Here is a 22,500-nt window from a genome sequence, read left to right on the forward strand (position 1 = left end):
AGATTAATGATTACTCAATTTATACTTTAAGGACTTTTGGTGAAAGATTAATTCAGTTGTAGCTGTATTACGTTCACAGCAGTAAAACTTCAATGAGGTCGCTTGAAAATGTGTAATCAAAGTGCAGAGAAACAACACTTTATGATATGCATTTAAAAGAGAACAAATACTAAAAGACGGAACGTCTTTAGGATCACTTCCTACATTAGTCTGTTGTGTGGGTAGATCTTTTGTTTCCAGGTTACGGAAACTGATTTTACCAACCACATAATACAGAACAAATGAATGAATGATTAATGAAACAACATAAAATTAAGGGTGTAGATTTGGTTTGAATATTGGCGGGGTTGCAGCGTGAAGCATGTACCCTTGTTTCCATAGATCACAGTATAAATAATGGAGGAGAGGGCCTGACTGCAAGTATGATTATAGTCTCATAGTGTAGCTTGAAAAAAGAAAGGTTTAACCTTCGCACAAATAAGAACAAAACCAAAACTGTAAATTTGTAATTAAATCTTTATTGTTTTCTTTAAAAAAAAAAAATTGTGCAGAGTGGGAAAATACCTACATTTTGATTAATTATGACACCTAATAGTGACCCCTGCCGAAAACTCCAACCTGTTAATGTCTGTCTTTACAACAGGGCCCAAAATATCATTTATGAAGCAAATATCTGAACTAATTAACAAACGACAAAAAAGAAACATCTCACTCTAAAGTCTAAATGATGGCGAGTGAATATGAATCTAACAAACGAATCTTGCAAACTCTGTAATGTTTTTACAGGAGCAAAATCTGTAAATAAAAAAAAAACTGATGTAGAAATACTTTAATCATTATTAGTAGCATAGCAAATGTGTATTAATTATAACATGCTAGAGCCAAGTGGATTACACAAATATGCTGGCATAAATGTCTACAGATGAAAATGTAAAAACAAAGACATATGAAGAAAAAAGAGCTTTAAAGAGAAAATAAAGCAAATGAACTCATGAATGAGGAGCTCAAAACATTTCAGATAACGAAAACCAACTTAAAGACTGAAATGCTTCGGTTCAAGAGCTCAGAAACTGATATAAATCTCTGCTGTAGGAATGCGCTTTATGACTGCTCTGTGTTTGAAGTGCATCAATGTAACCACTGAAACAACATTCTAAATCAATGGATGAAACCACAGATTGTGACATATCTAGACAAGTGGCCTGATGGATAAATCGCTTTCAGCATGTGTTTGAATGAGAGTAGAGCGGCCTCTAGTGTAAACCATTGACATTGCTGCAGATGAGTATAAATTCAAAGTGCACCATTCCCACCCAAAGGAGAGAGAACTTCACTGAATGCTCCTCTCGTGGAACGGTTGAATAAAAAAGCAAGTTTCACTGCATACAGACGAGGAAGACAGCCCCACACCCGACCAATAAAAGATTTATCATAAGAAAATAAAGGTGAAGATTACACTGAAAATCTACAGTTATTAATTCAGGATAGATGATGTCCCTTTGCAGCATGATTTCTCTTGGTTTATAGACGAGAGGTAAGGAGTATAGAAAAGGCTTCAGTCATCTGTGTGTGTGTGTGTTTGCGGTCACCGCTTCACACGATAGCTTTTGCCTCTGGCAAAAATGCCTCCCAGTATTTCATCAGCTAGAGGGGAGAAAGAAAGTGAAATGGGAGTTATTATTAAACTTGGGGACACAATTTAGCTATAAAACACACAGAGGTGCATGTTTCTGTGATGTTTCCACGTACTTGTTGTTGTGAGTGCAGCAGAGACTCCAGGTATTTGACGATTTGTCGCTTAAAGTCTCGAGCTTTCTCTTTCTGTTGGCAATAAAATGTATACGTGATATTAGAAAAATTAAGCTTTGTTCACATTCTGACAAAATGTAGTCAAAATCCAGTTTAGCAGCATTGGTTGCCAAGTGTCATACGCATTAGAGGCATTACTGTATTTTGCACATTCATTCAAACACTGTCCAAAATGGCTAATTCACTATGTAGCGCATGACACATAGTTCAGTATTATTTATGGAAAGAGTGAGCAAAAATGAGACACTACTGCACATTGTGTATGACGTTACATACACATCACATCTTGAATGATGGAAAGAGACAAATTTCAATTGCATTTCAAACCACATATGAATCTGGTTTTGATTAAAGTTTGTAAAAATCTGACTGCATGCATGTTACTTTACTGTTAAGACTACAAACAATGAAAAAAAAGAGTTGCCACTAGGCATGTGCCGGTATGATTTATTCATATCGTGACAACTGCTGAAGCTTTTAGCGCAGTACACGGTATTATCGCAGGAAATGAAGCAGTTATGATACAAAACAGTTTGAAAGATAAACAAACTTTCATATTGTTCTTAAAGACAAGTTTAATTGCTTTATGAAACACCAAATTTGCATTTTAAATAAAAAAAGATTAAAAAAGAACAAAAATGGGGCCTGGGTAGCTCAGTGAGTATTGACGCTGACTACCACCCCTGGAGTCGCGAGTTCGAATCCAGGGTGTGCTGAGTGACTCCAGTCAGGTCTCCTAAGCAACCAAATTGGCCCGGTTGCTAGGGAGGGTAGAGTCATATGGGGGTAACCTCCTCGTGGTCGCGATTAGTGGTTTTCGCTCTCAATGGGGCGTGTGGTAAGTTGTGCGTGGATCGCAGAGAGTAGCATGAACCTCCACATGCTGCGAGTCTCCGCTGTGTCATGCACAATTAGCCATGTGATAAGATGCGCGGATTGACTGTCTCAGAAGCGGAGGCAACTGAGACTAGTCTTCCGCCACCTGGATTGGAGTAACCATGCCACCACGAGGACCTACTAAGTAGTGGGAATTGGGCATTCCAAATTGGGAGAAAAGGGGATAAAAAAAAAAAAATAAAATAAAGGGATAGTTCAGACAAAAATGAAAATTCAGTCATTGTTTATTCACCCATGTGTTGTTATAACCCTATATGACTTTTTTTCTTTTTTTAAATTGATTTTTATCCCCTTTTCTCCCCAACAGTACAGTCGAACGCTCAAAGCCTTTCAAAGTATACTTCATTTGACTGTGTGCATACACAGGCAGTTGGCACATGTGCGCTACAACTTCTATGAGAGACTGGACTATCTACAAGAGTTTAGACCCATAAAGATGTCTTTTTTTTATCCCCTTTTTCTCCCATTTTGGAATGCCCAATTCCCACTACTTAGTAGGTCCTTGTGGTGGCACGGTTACTCACCTCAATCCGGGTGGCGGAGGACAAGTCTCAGTTGCCTCCACTTCTGAGACAGTCAATCCACGCATCTTATCACGTGGCTCGTTGTGCATGACACCGCGGAGACTTACAGCATGTGGAGGTTCATGCTACTCTCCGCGATCCACGCACAACTTACCACACGCCCCATTGAGAGCGAGAACCACTAATCACGACTACGAGGAGGTTACCCCATGTGACTCTACCCTCCTAGCAACCGGGCCAATTTGGTTGCTTAGGAGACCTGGCTGGAGTCACTCAGCACACCTTGGATTCGAACTCGCGACTCCAGGGGTGGTAGTCAGCGTCAATACTCGCTGAGCTACCCAGGCCCTTTTTTTCTTAACACAAAGGGAGAAATTGTGAAAAGGTTTTGCTCAGTGATGTCATACAATGGCAGCCTTTACTTGAAATTATGGTCTGTTAAATTGAATAGCAATTTCTGCATGGAAATTCTTTCCTAGGTGTTTATTTATTTATTTATTTTTAAGTAAACCCCACTCCAATTTTTTTTTTCAGGGTTCAGAAAAATCCAGACAATTTTGCTAATAGGTCATGTAGATTTTTATCACTGTATTTTAATATGTCCACAACAGGTTTAAAATTAAGGGGTGCTGGAGGCAAAAATGCCACCAAAAGTGACAAAAATGCCCTTGAAATTATATATATATATATATATAAAAAAATGATCTGATTCAGTTCTTCATATTCTATTCTAAGCCCAGTTATGCATATTATCACATAAAATGTGATTTGATTTAATTTTATAGGCAGGAGGTAACATATTCACAATCAAATTATTCAGATTGAGAATGTATTAATGAACTGAATAAACTAAGGAATTGGAATAAAAGGATGACACAGTATAATATTATTGTTTTTATACATGTTGAGAAGAGAAAAAAAAAAAAGCCCTCATAAATGTAAAAAAATGCCCAAGAAAACCAAATCCAGGGGGGCAATTAGTTCTGACACTGGTGGTAACATAACGTGAAAATGTGCATATGAAAATGCCCAATCATGTCTTACATCGAAACGGATGACGTCTTTCTGTACGGTGGCCGAGATTCTTTCAAATTCTCTCTCGTACTGCGTGACCTTTGCTTCCCACTGCAGGACAGGAACATAGACTGTAGTGTAAACATCTTAACAAGTACATTAGCTCAGAAATAAAGTCTAGGTTACAGAGGTTATAGTGCAGAGAGTCACCAAACAAACATGTCTGTTATGAGCACATGTGCTCATGTTACCTCTACAATCTCATCTTTGGCCTGCTGGAGTTTGTCAGGTTTGTTGGCCCACAGGAGTTTGGCCTCGACTTCTCTTTTCTTCTGAAGCATGTTCTGAGCATCTTGCCAGCGCTGCCATGCTTTCATTCTCTGATCAAAACACCCCTGATTCACATTATGACGTTCGATTAGAAGACCATGAAACAGGATACAATATTCAAAGATTCAATATAGGAAACAATATATCCAGTGGGAAATAATGTAGGGCGTTTTTTACATTTGGATGAAAGATGATGTACACAAACACAGCTTTCGTTAGAATGTTGTGCACAAAATCACGATTAAAAATAATGTAGTTATTAATTCTATCATCAACTGATTTATGCATTTACAAGTGTGTGTCCGTACCCTGACAGCTCCCAGCAGTCGTATGTAATCTGCGAGCAGCTCTGAGAAGGTGAAGAAATCATTTGCTGCCTGTTCTTGATGTAGCTGTTCGATGCGATCTTCCACCTCGGCCAGCTGAGAAAGAGCTCGAGACAGAGCCGTGTTATCCTCGGAGCTGCCCAACATCGCCACGCTCTTCGCAAACACTGCAGTGTTCCCCGACAACTCTGAGACATTACGATAAAGCTGGTTTACATGAGTTCTCCATGATTATAATAGCATGTTGTGTTCTTTTGGAGTGTGTTATGTTTTGCGTGTGTGTGTGTGTGTGTGTGTGTAAGTGAGTGAGAAACAAACTAAAATGCCTATTTGCCAAAACCATCCTCTTACTCTCTCATATGTCATGTTGGGAATTCAAAATAATTTCAAGTGAGCCAGTTCGTGTAAATGAACCAGTTATAATAAATGATACCTTTATTCACTTGAGGTATTCACTTAATTGCTGTTGTTTATCGCAGTTTTAACTCAAGTTATACAATATAGGGTGTTTTCTAGTTGTTTTAATTAATAATTAAGATGCTACACACATTTTACGACTGAAATGTTTCTCATGATCTTAAAAACCTTTTGATCTGAAGGTGTTTGCTTAAATGTTTGAAAATAAAAAATATCTAATTGTGCTAACATGTTAATTTATTTCATTACAAAACTTAAATTGTATAAAAAAATAAATAAAATTTTTTTTTTTTTTAATTGATGGCTTGGACCAAATAATAAAGAAAAGCAGCCAATAAGTGCCCAACATAGATGGGAACTCCTTCAATACTGTTTAAAAATCATCCCAGGGTGATACCTCAAGAAGTTGGTTGAGAAAATGTCAAGAGTACATGTCTGCAAATTCTAGGCAAAGGGTGACTACTTTGAAGATGCTAAAATATAACACAGTTTTGATTTATTTTGGATTTTGTTTAGTCACAACATAATTCCCATAGTTCCATTTATGTTATTCCATAGTTTTGATGACTACTATTGTTCTAAAATAATAATAATAATAATAATAAAGAATGAGTAAATGTTTCTAAACTTTGACTGGTAGTGTGTGTGTGTGTGTGTGTGGTTCAAGCAAGACCCGACCCTCACACACCTACCCACCCACAAACACCCACCCACACAAATGAGTTATCACAATATCATGAGCTTAATATAAAAACAACGGAAGTCAATGGAAACAAATGGAAACGTGTGTGTGTGTGTGTGTGTGTGGTTCAAGCAACACCTGACCCACACCCACCCACCCACAAACACACATGCATGCACACATGGGTTTCCGTTAGCCGGTAAATACCGTTTTTTGACTGTTAAAACGTCCCAATGTCAAATTAAAAAAATTGTCTGACACAATGTCCAGTGAAAATATTAACACGAACTGTCAGCAACCCCTTTAGTTAATGCCACAAGTGTACAGCGATTTTTGTGAACTAAAAGATATGTGGCAAATTGCAGTTTAGCTTTTTGCTTTGCCCTCTGTTTTTGTTTTTAATGTTTTTTTTTTATTTTTATTAGACGGTAATTCCATGACTGCCTTTTTTTTTATGGAAAAGCAGATATAATGATCAAACATTTATTATTCATTTGACTTAAGTGTGCCATTATTATATTACATATTATGCATGGTCCATCACGTTACAGCACAAAATAAAACACTGAAATGAGATTACCGGATTTTTTCCAACTTGTCTGGTAAACTTTATCATTCCCAGACACGTTGGACAGCACCAAAATATCTTAGCGGAAACTGACACATACATACATAAATACATACTGTACTTCAATAAATTCTAATGTAAATTTGGAGTATTTACTCTTATAAAACATTATACAAATTTTACATTTGTAAATTAGTGAAAGATCGGTTATTATGTTAAAACTTACAAATTGTGAATGAAAATTTACAAATTGTGACTGTTGAAATTCGATTTAACGTGCCAGGTCAAATTTGACCCGTTAAGTTCTACAGTGTTACTTGATTGCCAACATCATGGAAGGATTAAAAGAGTAGCCTGACTGTAGTTTACCTACTTCAGTTACCTCCCCAAAACCCAGAGGTCAGAGCAATGAGTGTTTGACCTTCTGACCTTTCCTGTGGTTGACAAGTGATTCCACCATCACATGAAGCTTCCTCATCTGCTGTTCTTCATTCTCAACATCCTGGATCTTTTCGTCAAACCACTACAACAAACACAAACATGCACTTACTGTACAGTTGAAGTCAGAAGTTTACATACACTTAGGTTGAAGTTATTAAAATTCATTTTTAACCACTCCACAGATTTAATATTAGCAAACTAGTTTTGGCAAGTCGTTTAGGACATCTACTTTGTGCATGACACGAGTAATTTTTTCCAACAATTGTTTACAGACAGATTATTTCACTTTTAACTGACTATAATCACAATTCCAGTGGGTCAGAAGTTTACATACACTAAGTTAACTGTGCATTTAAGCAGCTTGGAAAATTCCAGAAAATGATGTCAAACCTTTAGGCAATTAGCCAATTAGCTTCTGATAGGAGGTGTACTGAATTGGAGGTGTACCTGTGGATGTATTGTAAGGCCTACCTTCAAACTCAGTGCCTCTTTGCTTGACATCATGGAAAATCAAAAGAAATCAGCCAAGACCTCAGAAAAAAAATTGTGGACCTCCACAAGTCTGGTTCATTCTTGGGAGCAATTTCCAAATGCCTGAAGGTACCAAGTTCATCTGTACAAACAATAGTACGCAAGTATAAACACCATGGGACCACGCAGCCATCATACCGCTCTGGAAAGAAGGCACATTCTGTTTCCTAGATATAAATGTAGTCTGGTGCGAAAAGTGCAAATCAATCCCAGAACAACAGCAAAGGACGTTGTGAAGATGCTGGAGGAAACAGGTAGACAAGTATCTATATCCACAGTAAAACGAGTCCTATATCGACATAATCTGAAAGGCTGCTCAGCAAGGAAGAAGCCACTGCTCCAAAACCGCCATAAAAAAGCCAGACTACAGTTTGCAAGTGCACATGGAGACAAAGATCTTACTTTTTGGAGAAATGTCCTCTGGTCTGATGAAACAAAATTTGAACTGTTTGGCCACAATGTCCATCGTTATGTTTGGAGGAAAAAGGGTGAGGCTTGCAAGCCGAAGAACACCATCCCAACCGTGAAGCATGGGGGTGGCAGCATCATGTTGTGGGGTTGAGGGTGCTTTGCTGCAGGAGGGACTGGTGCACTTCACAAAATAGATGGCATCATGAGGAAGGAAAATTATGTGGATATATTAGTATCTCGAGACATCAGCCAGGAAGTTAAATCTCGTCACAAATGGGTCTTCCAAATGGACAATGACCCCAAGCATACCTCCAAAGTTGTGGCAAAATGGCTTAAGGACAACAAAGTCAAGGTATTGGAGTGGCCACCACAAAACCATGACCTCAATCCGATAGAAAATTTGTGGGTAGAACTGAAAAAGCGTGTGCAAGCAAGGAGGCCTACAAACCTGACACAGTTACACCAGTTCTGTCTGGAGGAATGGGCCAAAATTCCAGCAACTTATTGTGAGAAGCTTGTGGAAGACTACCCAAAACATTTGACCCAAGTTAAACAATTTAAAGGCAATGCTACCAAATACTAACAAAGTGTATGTAAACTTCTGACCCACTGGGAATGTGATGAAAGAAATAAAAGCTGAAATAAATAATTCTCTCTACTATTATTCTGACATTTCACATTCTTAAAATAAAGTAGTGATCCTAATTGACCTAAGACAGGGATTGTTTTCTACGATTAAATGTCAGGAATTGTGAAAAACGGAGTTTAAATGTATTTGGCTAAGATGTATGTAAACTTCTGACTTTAACTGTATATATTTCATACATTCTATAATGGTGGTTTTCAAAAACTGACTTAAAAAATACTTGTTAAAATACTTTCTCGTATCCCAGCTTAATATGCAGAATCAACTGTAAGACATTTGTAGGTTTATTTCCTCTGTGGTGCTACGAAAACATTGCTCTATTTGTTTGAGCAGCCTGTCCAGCCCGACACAGCAACATTACCTCAACCAATGGTGCGAGTTTAGGGCAGGACTATTTGTTTGTTTGATCAACAGCAAATGAGGCGAGTATTCAGGAAAGCTGCTTGAAAACAATGTTTATTTTTAAAGTATACACTAGTGGCACAGAAATTCAGCTTTAAACCTAGTGTTTTTTTCAAAATTCAGTCCATGTCTTTGACTCACCACGTCTTGTTCATTCATCTTGATGGTCATCTTACTGACGGCATCTGTAGCTTTATTGATCATTTTAAGAAAGCCGGCTCCACTCAAGGTCTGGGTGCTCACCGCACGAGGTAACTAACACAGAGAGAGAGAGAGAGAGAGAGAGTAAAGAGAGAGGACCTGGATGGTTCAAATCTTCTCCTTTAAAACAGACAGACAGTTAAAAGTAGAGACAGACAGCCGTCTCACCTCCTCTTTCTCCAAGAACTCTCTCACATCAGGGTCCTGCAATAGAAACGGGTGACTCACAACTCTCTGCAAATACCTGAAGATACACATATTAAATACTCAATTACACTCACACAAGCATATTACAAATAGTTACACAAGCACAACTTTAATTACTAAATATAGCCGCAAGCGGCAGTCATCGGGGTCCAAGCATGTATGGGCAGGACATGGCCAAAATAATTCAATTGGACACAATAGATCCTGTGGATGCAGCTGTTTTTGTGTAGAATTTCTTCCAAAAGATTTTTTATCACAGTTGCAAAATTAGAATTTTATTAGAATGACAACAGAATGACAATAGAAGATGAAGAAGAAAAAGGAGAATAGATTTTAGATTGCTGTACAACAGCACATTACAAAAGCATAAGGCTAAGTCAGAGGAATTTCAAGGATTTTTAGTCTTGGCACTCCATCTAGTGGACAAAATCGGTAATACATCCTTGATTTACCATGCATAAATGAGATTATGGATTGCTGGACAATTAAATCAGGAAAAACTGAAATTGTGGAAAAACAAACAGATTTCAAAGGGCTCTTCATTTGTTGGATAGCTGTTGCTATTTTTACTGCACAGATATTAAATTACAAGAGCAATAACTCAAAGTCAGAGGATTTAATGGAATTTCTTAACTTCTTGCTCCATCTAGTGGACAAAAGTAGTAGTACATACTTAATCTATCAATTACAGTTGAAATAAATCATATTTTTATTTTCTGTTGACAAGAGGAAATGTATTAAATTTAGCACATGACCTCAGACTATCGTGGTGTGTATACATTTTAAGTTTTGTCAAGTTTGGACCTTGTGTACACAAATAAAGGCATAGTAGTATTTACAGTTCAAACCCAAAGAATTCATTGACTTATATCTTCTAAACGATTTGACATATCAAAAAATATTGGTGCTTGGACCCTTAATAGCAAAATCATTATATTAGTGTAACATGTAACATTTACACCTTGTCCTAATCTAAGTAACGAGCATCAAGCAATTTTTCTGTGCTCAAAAAGCAAGTCTGAACATATTTGATATTTACTTTACAAGCAACAAGATTTCACTGTGGGTGGAGTCACCCAGTGCAACAACAAAAACAGATACCAAGCAAACGGTTAGGACAGTGTTAGCTTCAGTGCCGAACCTCTCTAGTGCGGCTCTCCTCCTCTCCACAAACTCTGCCGAAGACGGATCCTCTTTCCCGACTTTCAGTTTAGTCATACCTGCCAAAACAACGCATTTATTCATAATCAGACACTTGACACTAGTTAGGGATGTCCCCATACCAGTACTGGTATCGGAATCGAGTCCGATACTATGCTAATGTACTTGTACTCGTGCTTGTAAAAATGCTCCGATAACAAAAAACGATATCATCTGCCATACGAATGTCATTCCGTAAACATTCAGCACAAAAATGTAAATACAGTTATGTCAGTGTGATTTTTAAAACCGCAAAGGCTACGATTTAATGAGATATATGTATAGTTTGCACGTGCTGTGCACTTCAAATGTGAATGCTTATGAATGTGTGGAGCCGGTGTTGTGCTGACATAAAGAGCTCATATGTTTTAGAGATCCTTGGCTCATACACTGAAAACACCATCATGAGCATTGCACGCTCTGTTTGCAGCAGATGACAACGAGCAGAGTACTAATTCACTTTGTAGCATGAGGCACATACAGACTACATATTTATAATTATATAGCAGTCTTTTGCAGTTTAATAATCACTTTGAGTCACGTAGCAACCGGCTTTTCCAGACTGAGAAGCTACCGCCATAACAGCACAGAAACACTTCAAAATAAAAGCTTAATTTAAAAGGAAAAACATATGACAGAAATAAATCACTATTGTATAGTTATGTAATATTCACTGTAATACTACTACTACTACTAATAATAATAAATCAATACTAATTGTATTATATTCAAGCAATATCTCACATCTGTGATGCAGCACATTATTTGACAAAATATAACTCCAATGTTGTATTTTGGATTGTGCTGTGAGGTTCTCTATAAAAGCACTTCATTAGATAAAAATAATACCATATTATGTTGAAAATGAATTGTTATATTTTCATTTGATTAAAATTTTAATGAATTAATTTAAAAACACCATTTTGATGATAATATTGAAATAAATTGCTGATATGGAATTCAGAAAAAAAAAAAAAGGCATCGACTCTGTATTGGTAAGTACCAAACAGGAAGTATCGATACTCGTACTCATTCTCAAAAAAATGGTATCGGGACATCCCTAATAATACCCATGCAACACATCAAAGAATAACACAGTTCTAAAATTGCCCCCACCCAAAATGCTCTTTTCTGGCGGTGGAGGTACGATGTATCCATTCTGCGAGTGTTTCTCAGAGAGCTTTTCGTACAATCCGAGGAAATCACTAAAACGCCTGCGTACTGTAAACGTCTTGCTCCGGAACATCGGTAATGATGTCTGACAAAGAGAATGAGAAAGGACCAAGATTATTAGTATTGATAAAATGTCACTATATGACTGTGAAGAGTCTGTGAAAATCACCTGTGTTGAAACTTTATAGGCCATATATGCATTCATACCGTCACCTGTGAGGAACAGAGAGAGAGAGAATCAACCTGTATAAATAAATAAAAACTGATCAAAGCAAAGCCACAACAAACAGCACTTTGTATGTGCTGGCAGCCTCAAAGTTTTGGATATGTTGCAGGTTCAGTCTCAAGTTGACGATATCCTTTAAATGGTCCTGCTGCAGCTGTGCATTTAAGAATTCTATATATAAATTACCTCAGTTATGACTGGCTAACCTCTTGGCATGTGAAATGAGCAACAATACCCTTGCCATTTGCTCAATGCTAAATAGCTGTTTATATGCAAGCCATATGTTGCTCACGGTTGTGATGTTTATATCATGATGATTTCTGAATAAGCCGTTTTTGTGGCTTCGTATGTTCTGAGCGATCTGAGGAGAGAGTTTTGTATTGTGAACGTTAAAGTTTGTCCACATAGCACCGTTACACTGTTTTCAATAATATCGTCTCTTAAAGGGATAGTTCACCCAAAAATGAAAATTCTTTCATTATTCACATACCCTGATGCAATTCCAGATGTGTATGACTGTCTTTCTTCAGCAGAACACAAATGAAGATTTTTAGAAGAAGATAGAGCTCTGTCAGTTCCTTATAATGCAAGTACACGGGTGCCAGCACTTTGAAGGTCCAAAAGTCATATTTAGGCAGTATAAAAGTAATCCACACGACTCAGTCGATCAATGACTGTCTTCTAAAGTGAAACGATACATTTGTGTAAAAAATAAATAGATAATTAAAACGTTATTAACTTTTAAAAAGCACTTCCTTCCAGCAGCTACCGCATCATGCTGCTGTCACGTGACTAAGCGCATTGGTGAGTTCACGCGAGAATTCATAAGCTGCGCTTTTTTACAACAGAAGAACGAACGTCACGTGAGTGTTCTTCCATTTCAAATAGCATCAGAGATTTAAAGTTAAAAACGTTTTAATTATGGACTTGTTTCTTACATAAACCTATCGATTCGCTTCAGAAGACATTCATTGATTGACTGGAGTCGCATGGATTACTTTTATACTGCCTAAATATGACTTTTGGACCGTTAAAGTGCTGGCACCCGTGAACTTCCATTATAAGGACATGACAGAGCCCCATCTTTTTCTAAAAATCTTAATTTGTGTTCTGCTGAAGAAAGACAGTCATACACATCTGGGATGGAATCAGGGTAGGTGAATAATGAGAGAATTTTAACTTTGGGTGAACTATCCCTTTAAAGGAAATGAACCTGCAATTTCTGTACCGAGATCGGAGGTATAACTGCTTGCCTGCTAAATCATATAAACAAAAACCTTCTCTATAACTGACAAAAAGTTACAGTACACCAGGGGCGGACTGGCCATAGGGAGAACTGGGACTTTTCCCAGTGGGCCGGCCGCAAAACGGCGCAATATGCCGATTTTGCACACCAAGCTCACCACTGGCTTCGAAACCATTAATCAGATACTATTTTTTTTTACGTTTCAGGAGTACAGCGATATTTTGAAAAAGCTGAAACACACACACAAAGGAGTACAGCACACCATAGTAGATGATGGTCTTACCAACTTTCTCTGGATTTGTGATGGAAATGTTCAAATCAAACTTGTCCTCAGTCTCCTCTTCCTCCAGCTTTATGGAGTGTGAATAAAACAGGAAAAAAGTGAAAGAAGAGGAAGAGAGATTGAGATATTCTTCTGGGATGCATATGAAGGAGGTTTTAGCTTATTTAAAGGAATAGGAACCGTGAGGTTCTACTTAACAGTTCAAGTTCTAAGCGATTACCTTAACAATAACAATCTTTTTTAGCATTTCAGTGGGTGAGCTATTTGTTAGACTGATTCAAATAACTAATCATTTCAAGACTGATTCTTGAGTCATTTTGACCAATTAATTAAAAAGAAAAGATTCAGCTCAAAAAAAGTTGTGAACCGTAAAGAATTCAACAATTCAGGTTCGGATTCCAATTCCACTTTGTGATTCAGGATTAGTGATCAACCGATATGGCTTTTTCAATGGTTCAATGGTTTTTCAATGTAGTGTGCAGAATGGCCGATATAAATACCGATAAACATAATACAATTTAACAACCACAAATCAGATGTGCACAAATTTTCTAAAGTGAAACAAACACTTATTTTACGCAATATTTTCACAAATTTGCACTTGCAAAGAAAAAACCTTGAAAACAAAGTGTTGACTATCCATTGACAAGTATACTGGTAGATTTTGGAACTGACACAAGGGAAAGTTAACACTTCTGTTAATCGGCCAAGCGAACACGGTTATTGGACGATGCCAGTAATCGCAAAATGGCCAAATATCAGCCGTTTAATCGGCCTGGCCGATATATCGGTCTATCACTTTTCACGAACAATTATTTTAGTACTGTTAAGTGATTCAGTGCACAAGTGAATCATTAAGACAAATTTAAATAACTAGAGATTGAGTCACAAGTCATTTTTACAGATTCATTATAAAGAAAAGAATCGGTTAATAACAGTTGTCCATTTGGTATACTGATTGCGATGGATGTTTGCTGGTTCGTCCAACCAGCAAGGAAGAAACAATAAAAAAGTTGTGTTGTCAATGTATTATTTTTGTATACAGACTTAAAGCTCCAAACTCAGGAAACTTTCATTAAAATTGCAATATGGTGTTCCGTCCACATTGACGAAAGAATGCAGATGTTTAAGAACCGTTTATGAAACCGAATATCATAAAAATCATTCAGGTTCAGTACATTTAAAAATCAAATTAGTCCTCGATTAACAACCCTACTCATCTCAGGTGAGTTTAGCTCGTGTTTTACCTCCTCCAGGGTTTTGGCCGGAAGTTTACTGGAGCTGCTGCTGGCCACAGTGGCATCTGGAGTCAATACTGGCGGCTTCATGACATCTTTCTTCTTACGTTCATTATGAGGACTGTCCAGCGACAACTCCACTGTGGCTTCTAAACACAGAAAAAGAGAGTGCTTTGCGACAGTTTTGCTCTTTATTATTATCCAAGAACGCAAACCTGCACAATTATAAAGTCATGCCTTCAAGAAACCCTGAAGAAACCTCTTCTGTGAGCACTTAATCCATACCCATATATAAAGGCACTTCCTATCTATTTTGCTTATGTACTACTTTGGTTTACTCTTGAAGTTCCGGTATTGTAGTTTTGTATGATAATTTGCTTGTGCATATTTACATATGTAAATCGCTTAGGATAAGAGAGTTTCTTAAACGATTATATGTTAATGTAATGCCTTTAAACCAGACCTTACTGTGCAACACACAAAAGCTTGAAGACACACACATCATGCAATATACATTCCATTAGCAACATAAGTTCAGTCAGCGGGCAAAGGTCACTGAGGAACTTCTTTTCCCTTTCCTGAGCCAACACTGAAAAAGCAAAATCATCATCCAACTCCTCGAGAAACAATGAGTGCCAGTAAAAAGGGTCAACAGCAGTAAAATATTTTTGCTGTGCACAAAAAAGGCCTGCAAAACATGCTCTTCAGGATGTTGGTTTGCTGAAGTCTTTATTTGCATAATATCCATCCTAAACGGTATGCAAGATTAGGTTTAGTGCATGCTGAATCATAGTATGCTGAATGTTGCATGCCAAAGGTGTAATAGTGACGTATATTTCCTATGTATTTTCAGATTATGCATCTGTGTATGCATTTTGGGATTTATATTATTCATAATCCCCATAATAAAGAGATTTGCCAATTATTTTGGCCATTTCTTAATGATCAGATTCAACCAATAACCATGCCGATTAACGTTTGGCAGATAAACAAAAGAGCAAATGTACTAACATTAAAATACATACAATACAACATATTGTTCTGTTTGGGTTTAGGGTTAGGTGTAAGTATAACAGTGTAGCTACAGATCCGTACTTTAAATGTAAGTACAATGCAACAACCAGGGTTGGGCGGGTTACTTTTGAAATGTATTCCACTACAGATTACAGAATACATGCTGTAAAATATTATTTGTAACGTATTCTGTTAGATTACTCAAGGTCAGTAACGTATTCTAAATACTTTGGATTACTTCTTCAGCACTGGTAGATTTTTTCACTTGTTTTGACTATAAAAACTCTGTCAGTACAGTAAGACAAAATACACATGTTAAAAATACATTCTCTGAAAAACCGAAATATCTTATGCAGTGTTGTTTCTAAAACAAGATAAATCAAACTGATCTTGTTTGAAGGATTTTTAGATATTTTTACAGGAAAACAATACAAAAATTATCATCAAGAATATGATTTTTGCCCTAATATCAAAGGTCTTACTAGAAAAAAGAAATTAGGATCCAACGTGAATTTTCTTGATAAAAAATATGATCATGTCTGGTAACATGTGCATGTAAAATGGATAGAAATAGCATTTTAGCTTAGCGTAAAGCTGACAATTTACACAAGGTTTATTTCTATTTCTTCTGCTCCAAACTTACTTTAAACTTACTTCTCTGTCTGCTCGTACGAATGTAACACATCATAAGAAAGTGTTTCACCGCTGTTCAAATGCACTTTGGATCGCATCATTTATATGGATAAATGTTTTCCATCTGAAAGGACTAAATATTAAATGAAACAAATGACAATAAAATGCAAAGTAATCTACTTCAGTAATCAAAATACTTTTAGAATGTAACTGTATTCTAATTACCAATGATTTAAATTGTAACTGTAGTGGAATACAGTTACTTATATTTTGTATTTTAACAAAAGTAGTTTTTAGCGCAACAGTTTGAAAAGACTATTGCTGAACAAGTAAGGTAAAGTCAGCATATTTATAGCAACTTACCTGAATAATAACACAACTAGTTTAATAATGGCACAGAGTTTTGAAGGTACTGAGGTTTGTTACCGCCACATTAACAAGAACGCACGTTAACCGGACCAAGCGTTGGCAATATATCAGCCAAGCGCATGAATCGGCCTACACGTAAATTTGTAAAGTATGTTTCTGGCTATGTCTCGCTCTTATCATCAAGTATTACAGGTGAAATGTGTTGTACCTGTGAAGAGATCCTGCTCTTCGGAGTGAATCCCATTGGTCCTGGAGTTGGCGCACGTGGCAGGTTTGGCGACAGGCACCGTTATGGCTTCTTCTGCGAACAGATCCGTGGGGGCAGCTTTAGTTTGAGGTTTGACCTTTATTTCTGATTTCACCTCGGTGAAAATGTCGACTGGTTGTCCACTGAGTGCTGAGGGGAGGGGTTTCTTTGATACAGATTTTAAGGGCTCTTTAAAGAGATCTTCATCATCATTTTCATCACCGAACAGCTCCGAGCTCACCGCTTTCTTGCCGGAAGAAGTTCCGGTACTTTTGCTGGCGTCTTTTGGAGGGTCTTCGAAAGTATCCTTCTGAAGATTTGTGATGTCATTTTTGTGGCCAGGTTTGGTTGATTCACTTATGACATCAGATTTCAGTGGTTCTACGGTGCTGGTACTCAGCGACTCATTCAAAAGATCTGGCACGAGATTTTTGACGTCAGGTGAACTAATAATGTCGGTTTCGTCGTCCAGTAGATCACTGGACATGTCGATGGCCTCGTCGCTACCAGGAGAAGATATCTTGGCATCTATGCTCTTCTGGGGTTCAGAATTAGTGTCGCTTAGAGGATCGCTGAAGATATCTTCTAATGGGTCGCTGAAGATGTCTTTGGGAGGTCCGGTTGTGTCCACCGGCGATGGCGAATCCATCTCAGAGATTGACTAAGAACAGCAGGGAAACGATTATATGGCCAATATCATAAATTTACAATAAACACAAATATAACCAGCTGAAAAATTACTATTACATTTAAATTACACAGTTCTTTTTGAAACACTAAATTCAGATTGGTCAACGTCATACATTCTGGAGACTTGTGTATCTCCAGAACAAAAATGGGCATTTCCCAATCAGTTGGCATTTTCAAACCGGCATGGGTGTTTTTCAACCGCTTTACACAATTTGCCTACATAATTAGCCGCGTTTCCACTATCGGGCCAAATAAGGGCGTGCTAGTGCATGCAAGGGCCGGTTGCCTTCCCACTGTCACTTCCTGGGCTTCATCGTCCCTCCTCTGGGCTTTGTCGGGGCAAGTGGCCTTTGGCTCGCCGATTACCCTTGGGCCAAACAAGGCCAACTGGGTATTGAGGCGGGGTCAATGTTAAAGGCGGAGTTTCGCTGAAAATGTCAGGTTGTGTATACAGTGCACAACAGTACGGGAAAAATTCAGGAAATATTTAATTGTGGGAACAGTACAAATCCATTAAAACGGACAATGGACAAAGAGGTGCCCAAAGAAAGAACTTTCCATGATTTGTGATCATGGATGGTGTGCTGGAACATTGTCCCACTGTTAGTGGAGAGACCATTCAGGACACCATGGCAGTTCCAGTCGGTGAGTTGTCAACGCTAACCTAGCTAATGTTTACAAATGATTTAAATTCAATATTCTAGATAACATGATACCTCAGCTTGAGCTTCCCTCTTGCTTGTGAAATGGGCAGTGTGTGTGATGTTGGCACCAGGGCAGCGTATTAAGGGCAGGTTTTAGGGCAACACTGCTGGGCTATTGGCCCAATGGTGAGAATACATACTGATTTTGGTCTCGCGGCTCGAGATCTGAGGCTATTGGCCCCGGCTGGCCAGTTGATAGCCCTGGCTTGCACTGGCCCGATGGTGGAAAAGCAGCTATTGAGATTCCCTACTTTCATTGGATAGTTGAGAAACACCCATCCAGGTTTATAAATGCCCACTTTTTACTACATTGACATTCCCTACTTTCATTAGATAGTTGAGAAATTCCCATCCTGGTTTGGAAACACCCACTGATTACTACATTGAGATTCCCTACTTTCATTGGATAGTTGAAAAACGCCCATCCCGGTTTGAAAACGCCCACAGATTGGAAAACGCCCATTATTGTTTCACAGAGACCTATACTTCAAATTATGTCCAATATATCTGTATAATGATCGCTAAACTATATTTGACTGTTGTCCCTGGCAACCAATTGACTGGTTCCCAGCACTCTGCTGTCTCTTACTTCTCACATAATAAAATAATTTTACTCAAATCAATATTTATTGTCCATTTGTTTAATTTCTCGCTAAGTAGTCATGTGATAAGCGTGGTAATGTAAGGTTTGGAACAGTGTCAGAAATGAACATTTACATGGATTTGATTTTCAAGGGCATTTTTTACATTTATGAGGGCATATTTTTTTTCTAACCATTTAAAACAAACTGTATCTCATGCTTTGTCAAATACTTCAATCTAAATGATTCATTAATATAAATTCTGAAGATTGAGGATTTATTACCTCTTATCCTAAAAATTAATTCAACATGAATATTTTATGGCACAATATAGGAATATAACAGTGTATTAAGTATTATATCGTATTAGAGGTAGACCGTTATATCGGTATTACCGATTAATCGATGCAGATAGCTTTTTTTTTATTCCTCTGAAAATTAAGTTTTTTTAAATTGAAGCGAGGGCATGCAAAGAAATATATGACTATACAGAAATGTCCCTCGACAGCACATACATTGTCTCTCCAACTTCATATTGTGAATAATAATAATAATATATAGGCAATAAAAAGCTTATTTTGGTAAATATTAAATACAGAGCATTGCAATGGAGCCAGGTCTACGTCATTTCATAATAAGAGTCCCTGGTGTTTTTCAGGCTTGTTTAGTGTTAAAAGTCCCATGTCGTCATTTACCTAATCGTCATTTTTTTCTGATTGGGATTTTGGTTTAAAAAATAAACTACATCTGGGATTTATTCATTTTGGACTCTGGCCTCTATGTCTGTGTCGACTAAGAATATGTTACAACATTCTATGAATCGATTTAAAAAAATATTGGCTGATTAATCATCTATCTGCCTTTTCACCACCTAAGTTATCGGTTTTGGCAAAATCCACTATCGGTCGACCTCTTTACTGTATGTTACAAATAAAAAACAGAAATATGAATTACAAGGGCATTTTTTTGCTCACACATTTTGAATTTTTGGGGCATTTTTGCCCCTAGTCCCCCTAAATTCTGACGCTAGTTTCGAGTAACATGAGGGTGAGTAAATCGTCCATTTTGGGGTGAACTTACTACACCTTTAAGTGCCTTGCTCAAGGGCACAATGGTTACGGGTTGGCTTGTGGACAGACGCTTGTGGGGTTCGAAACAATAATCTTTCAGTTACCAGCTCAGATCATTAACTACTTTGTCACAGAGATATAGCAACTCCAAAATGCTTTCCATACTGCAAATTCTTGAGAGTTGCAAAAACTTGCAAAGGAAAGCTAATGAAATTAACATCTAAGATGGCACCAAGGATTGCCACCTCAGTATGGAGCTCTCCAGTTCTTTTGCTGTTTTTGTTTGTTTGTCTAGTGTTTAGTAATTTATTTCCGATCAGTTTTACCAGAGAGGAGTTGCTGAATATTCGGCAGCACACGGCAGACAATCTTTTACTGTTTTTTTATTATTCTGACGTTCTGTTGGACATTTAATTCGGAGAAGCTGTGGTGCTGTACAAGCATGTTAAAAGACGCAAACGTGGGAAGCAAGCCGGCGCGCTGGTCAAGCTCTGACAGCGCGGTTTTCGAACCATGCTGCCAATCATCCATTTAACAAATCTTCGCTCTCTTCCTAACAAAACGGACAAATTACTTCTCACCCACAAAAATAAGGACTTTGCCAATTCTAATGCATTGTGCTTCACGAAAGCGTGGTTGAGTGAAGTCATACTAGACAGCGCATTACATCTGCTGGGTTTCCAACTGTTCAGAGCGGATCGCACCGGGGTTAACGGGGAAAACGAGAGGTGGTGGAACGTGTTTTTACGTCAACGAATGTTGGTGTACAGATGTAACAATGCTGAATATTATATGCTGTCCTAATTTAGAGGAGCTCTTCATAAACTGTAAGACTTTCTACTTGCCGTGGGAGTTTTCCTTGGGTATTCTTGTGAGCGTTTATATTCCTCCACACGCGTGTGTGTATGCAGCGCTACAACAGCTGGCTGATCACATCACAGACATGGAGCAACAACACCCGGACTCACTTATTATTATTATTCTTGGAGATTTTAACAAGTCAAATCTCACACGTGAACTACCCACATACAGACAGCACATTACATATCCCGCCAGAGACAGAAATTCACTGGATCATTGCTACACAACAATAAATGGTCCATATCACTCTGTCCTGCGTGCAGCTTTAGGACTCTCTGATCACTGTCTGGTTCACCTTCTTCTGACATAGAGGCAGAAACTAAAATCAGCTAAAGCTTTAATAAAGACTGTAAAAAGATGGACCAATGAAGCAGAGCAGGAACTACAAGCCCACTTTGACTGCAATGATTGGAGTGTTTTTGAAGCTGCAGCCACAGACCTGGACGAGTTCACAGATACTGTGACAACATATATCAGTTTCTGTGAGGACATGTGCATTCCTACTAGGACTTATTTAACATACAACAATGACAAACCATGGTTTACAGCTTCGTCGAGCCAATGAGGATGCTTACAGAAGTGGGGATAAAATCTTGTACAGTCAGGCCAAATACAGACTGACAAAGGACATTAGAGTGGCTAAAAGAAGCTATTCTGAAAAGCTGAAAAAACAGTTTTCAGCTAACGACCCTGCATCAGTGTGGAGAGGCCTGAAAGACTTTTCAAGACACCATCCACCAACACTGTAGGGAATCAACAACTGGCTAACAACCTGAATGTGTTTTACTGTAGATTTGAAAAGCCCAGTCTCACACCCCACACCCGCTCCAATCTTCACAGCACACAAACATTTACACCTCCTGCCACCACCCTCCTCCCCTCTCCTGCTACTCAACATGCACTTTAGGCCTGTGAATATGATGTGTGCCGACGCTTCTGGAAACAGAAGATAAGAAAAGCACAGGGCCCAGATGGTGTTTCACCCACTTGTTTAAAATCCTGTGCTGACCAGTTGGCCCCCATCTTCACACAGATCTTCAACACATCACTGGAGCAGTGTGAAGTTCCCTGCTACTTTAAATGCTCCACAATCATCCCCGTCCCAAAGAAACCCAAGATCAAAGGACTTAATGACTTCAGACCCGTTGCTCTGACGTCTGTGGTCATGAAGTCATTTGAGAGACTGGTGTTGGCCCACCTGAAGGACATCATTGAACCTTTTCTGGATCCCTTTCAATTTGCTTATAGAGTAAACAATCTGTGAATGATGCAGTCAATATGGGACTGCATTACATACTTCAAAATCTAGACAGACCAGGGACTTATGCAAGGATACTATTTGCTGACTTCAGTTTGGCTTTTAACACCATCAACCCTACTCACCTATGAACTAAGTAAACGCAGCTCTCTGTTCCCACATCTATCTGTCAGTGGATCACCAGCTTTCTGACAGACAGGCAGCAGCTAGTGAGAATGGGGAAATTCACCTCCAGCACATGTACAATCAGCACTGCTGCCCCCCAGGGATGTGTGCTCTCCTGACTACTCTTCTCCCTCTA

The 22,500-nt window shown here is 38.2% G+C and overlaps 1 protein-coding gene across 1 annotated transcript in view; it reads right to left on the minus strand.

The window, feature by feature from the left end:
- Window positions 1-498: 498 nt before the first annotated feature.
- Window positions 499-22,500, minus strand: part of LOC127435608 (sorting nexin-1-like) — a 24,085-nt gene continuing 2,083 nt past the window's right edge. The window contains exons 2-15 of the mRNA XM_051689198.1: window positions 16,997-17,696; window positions 14,782-14,921; window positions 13,535-13,601; window positions 11,949-11,992; window positions 11,723-11,864; window positions 10,548-10,626; window positions 9,368-9,443; window positions 9,140-9,253; window positions 6,997-7,090; window positions 4,883-5,088; window positions 4,496-4,639; window positions 4,275-4,355; window positions 1,750-1,821; window positions 499-1,644 (exon numbers count right to left, since the gene is read on the minus strand). Of these exons, the coding sequence (XP_051545158.1) occupies window positions 1,594-1,644; window positions 1,750-1,821; window positions 4,275-4,355; window positions 4,496-4,639; window positions 4,883-5,088; window positions 6,997-7,090; window positions 9,140-9,253; window positions 9,368-9,443; window positions 10,548-10,626; window positions 11,723-11,864; window positions 11,949-11,992; window positions 13,535-13,601; window positions 14,782-14,921; window positions 16,997-17,696 (2,010 nt within the window). The 3' untranslated portion in view covers window positions 499-1,593. The remainder of the gene's footprint in view (window positions 1,645-1,749; window positions 1,822-4,274; window positions 4,356-4,495; window positions 4,640-4,882; window positions 5,089-6,996; window positions 7,091-9,139; window positions 9,254-9,367; window positions 9,444-10,547; window positions 10,627-11,722; window positions 11,865-11,948; window positions 11,993-13,534; window positions 13,602-14,781; window positions 14,922-16,996; window positions 17,697-22,500) is intronic.

Source organism: Myxocyprinus asiaticus, chromosome 46 (assembly GCF_019703515.2).
Source record: "Myxocyprinus asiaticus isolate MX2 ecotype Aquarium Trade chromosome 46, UBuf_Myxa_2, whole genome shotgun sequence".
NCBI classification, from domain to species: domain Eukaryota; kingdom Metazoa; phylum Chordata; class Actinopteri; order Cypriniformes; family Catostomidae; genus Myxocyprinus; species Myxocyprinus asiaticus.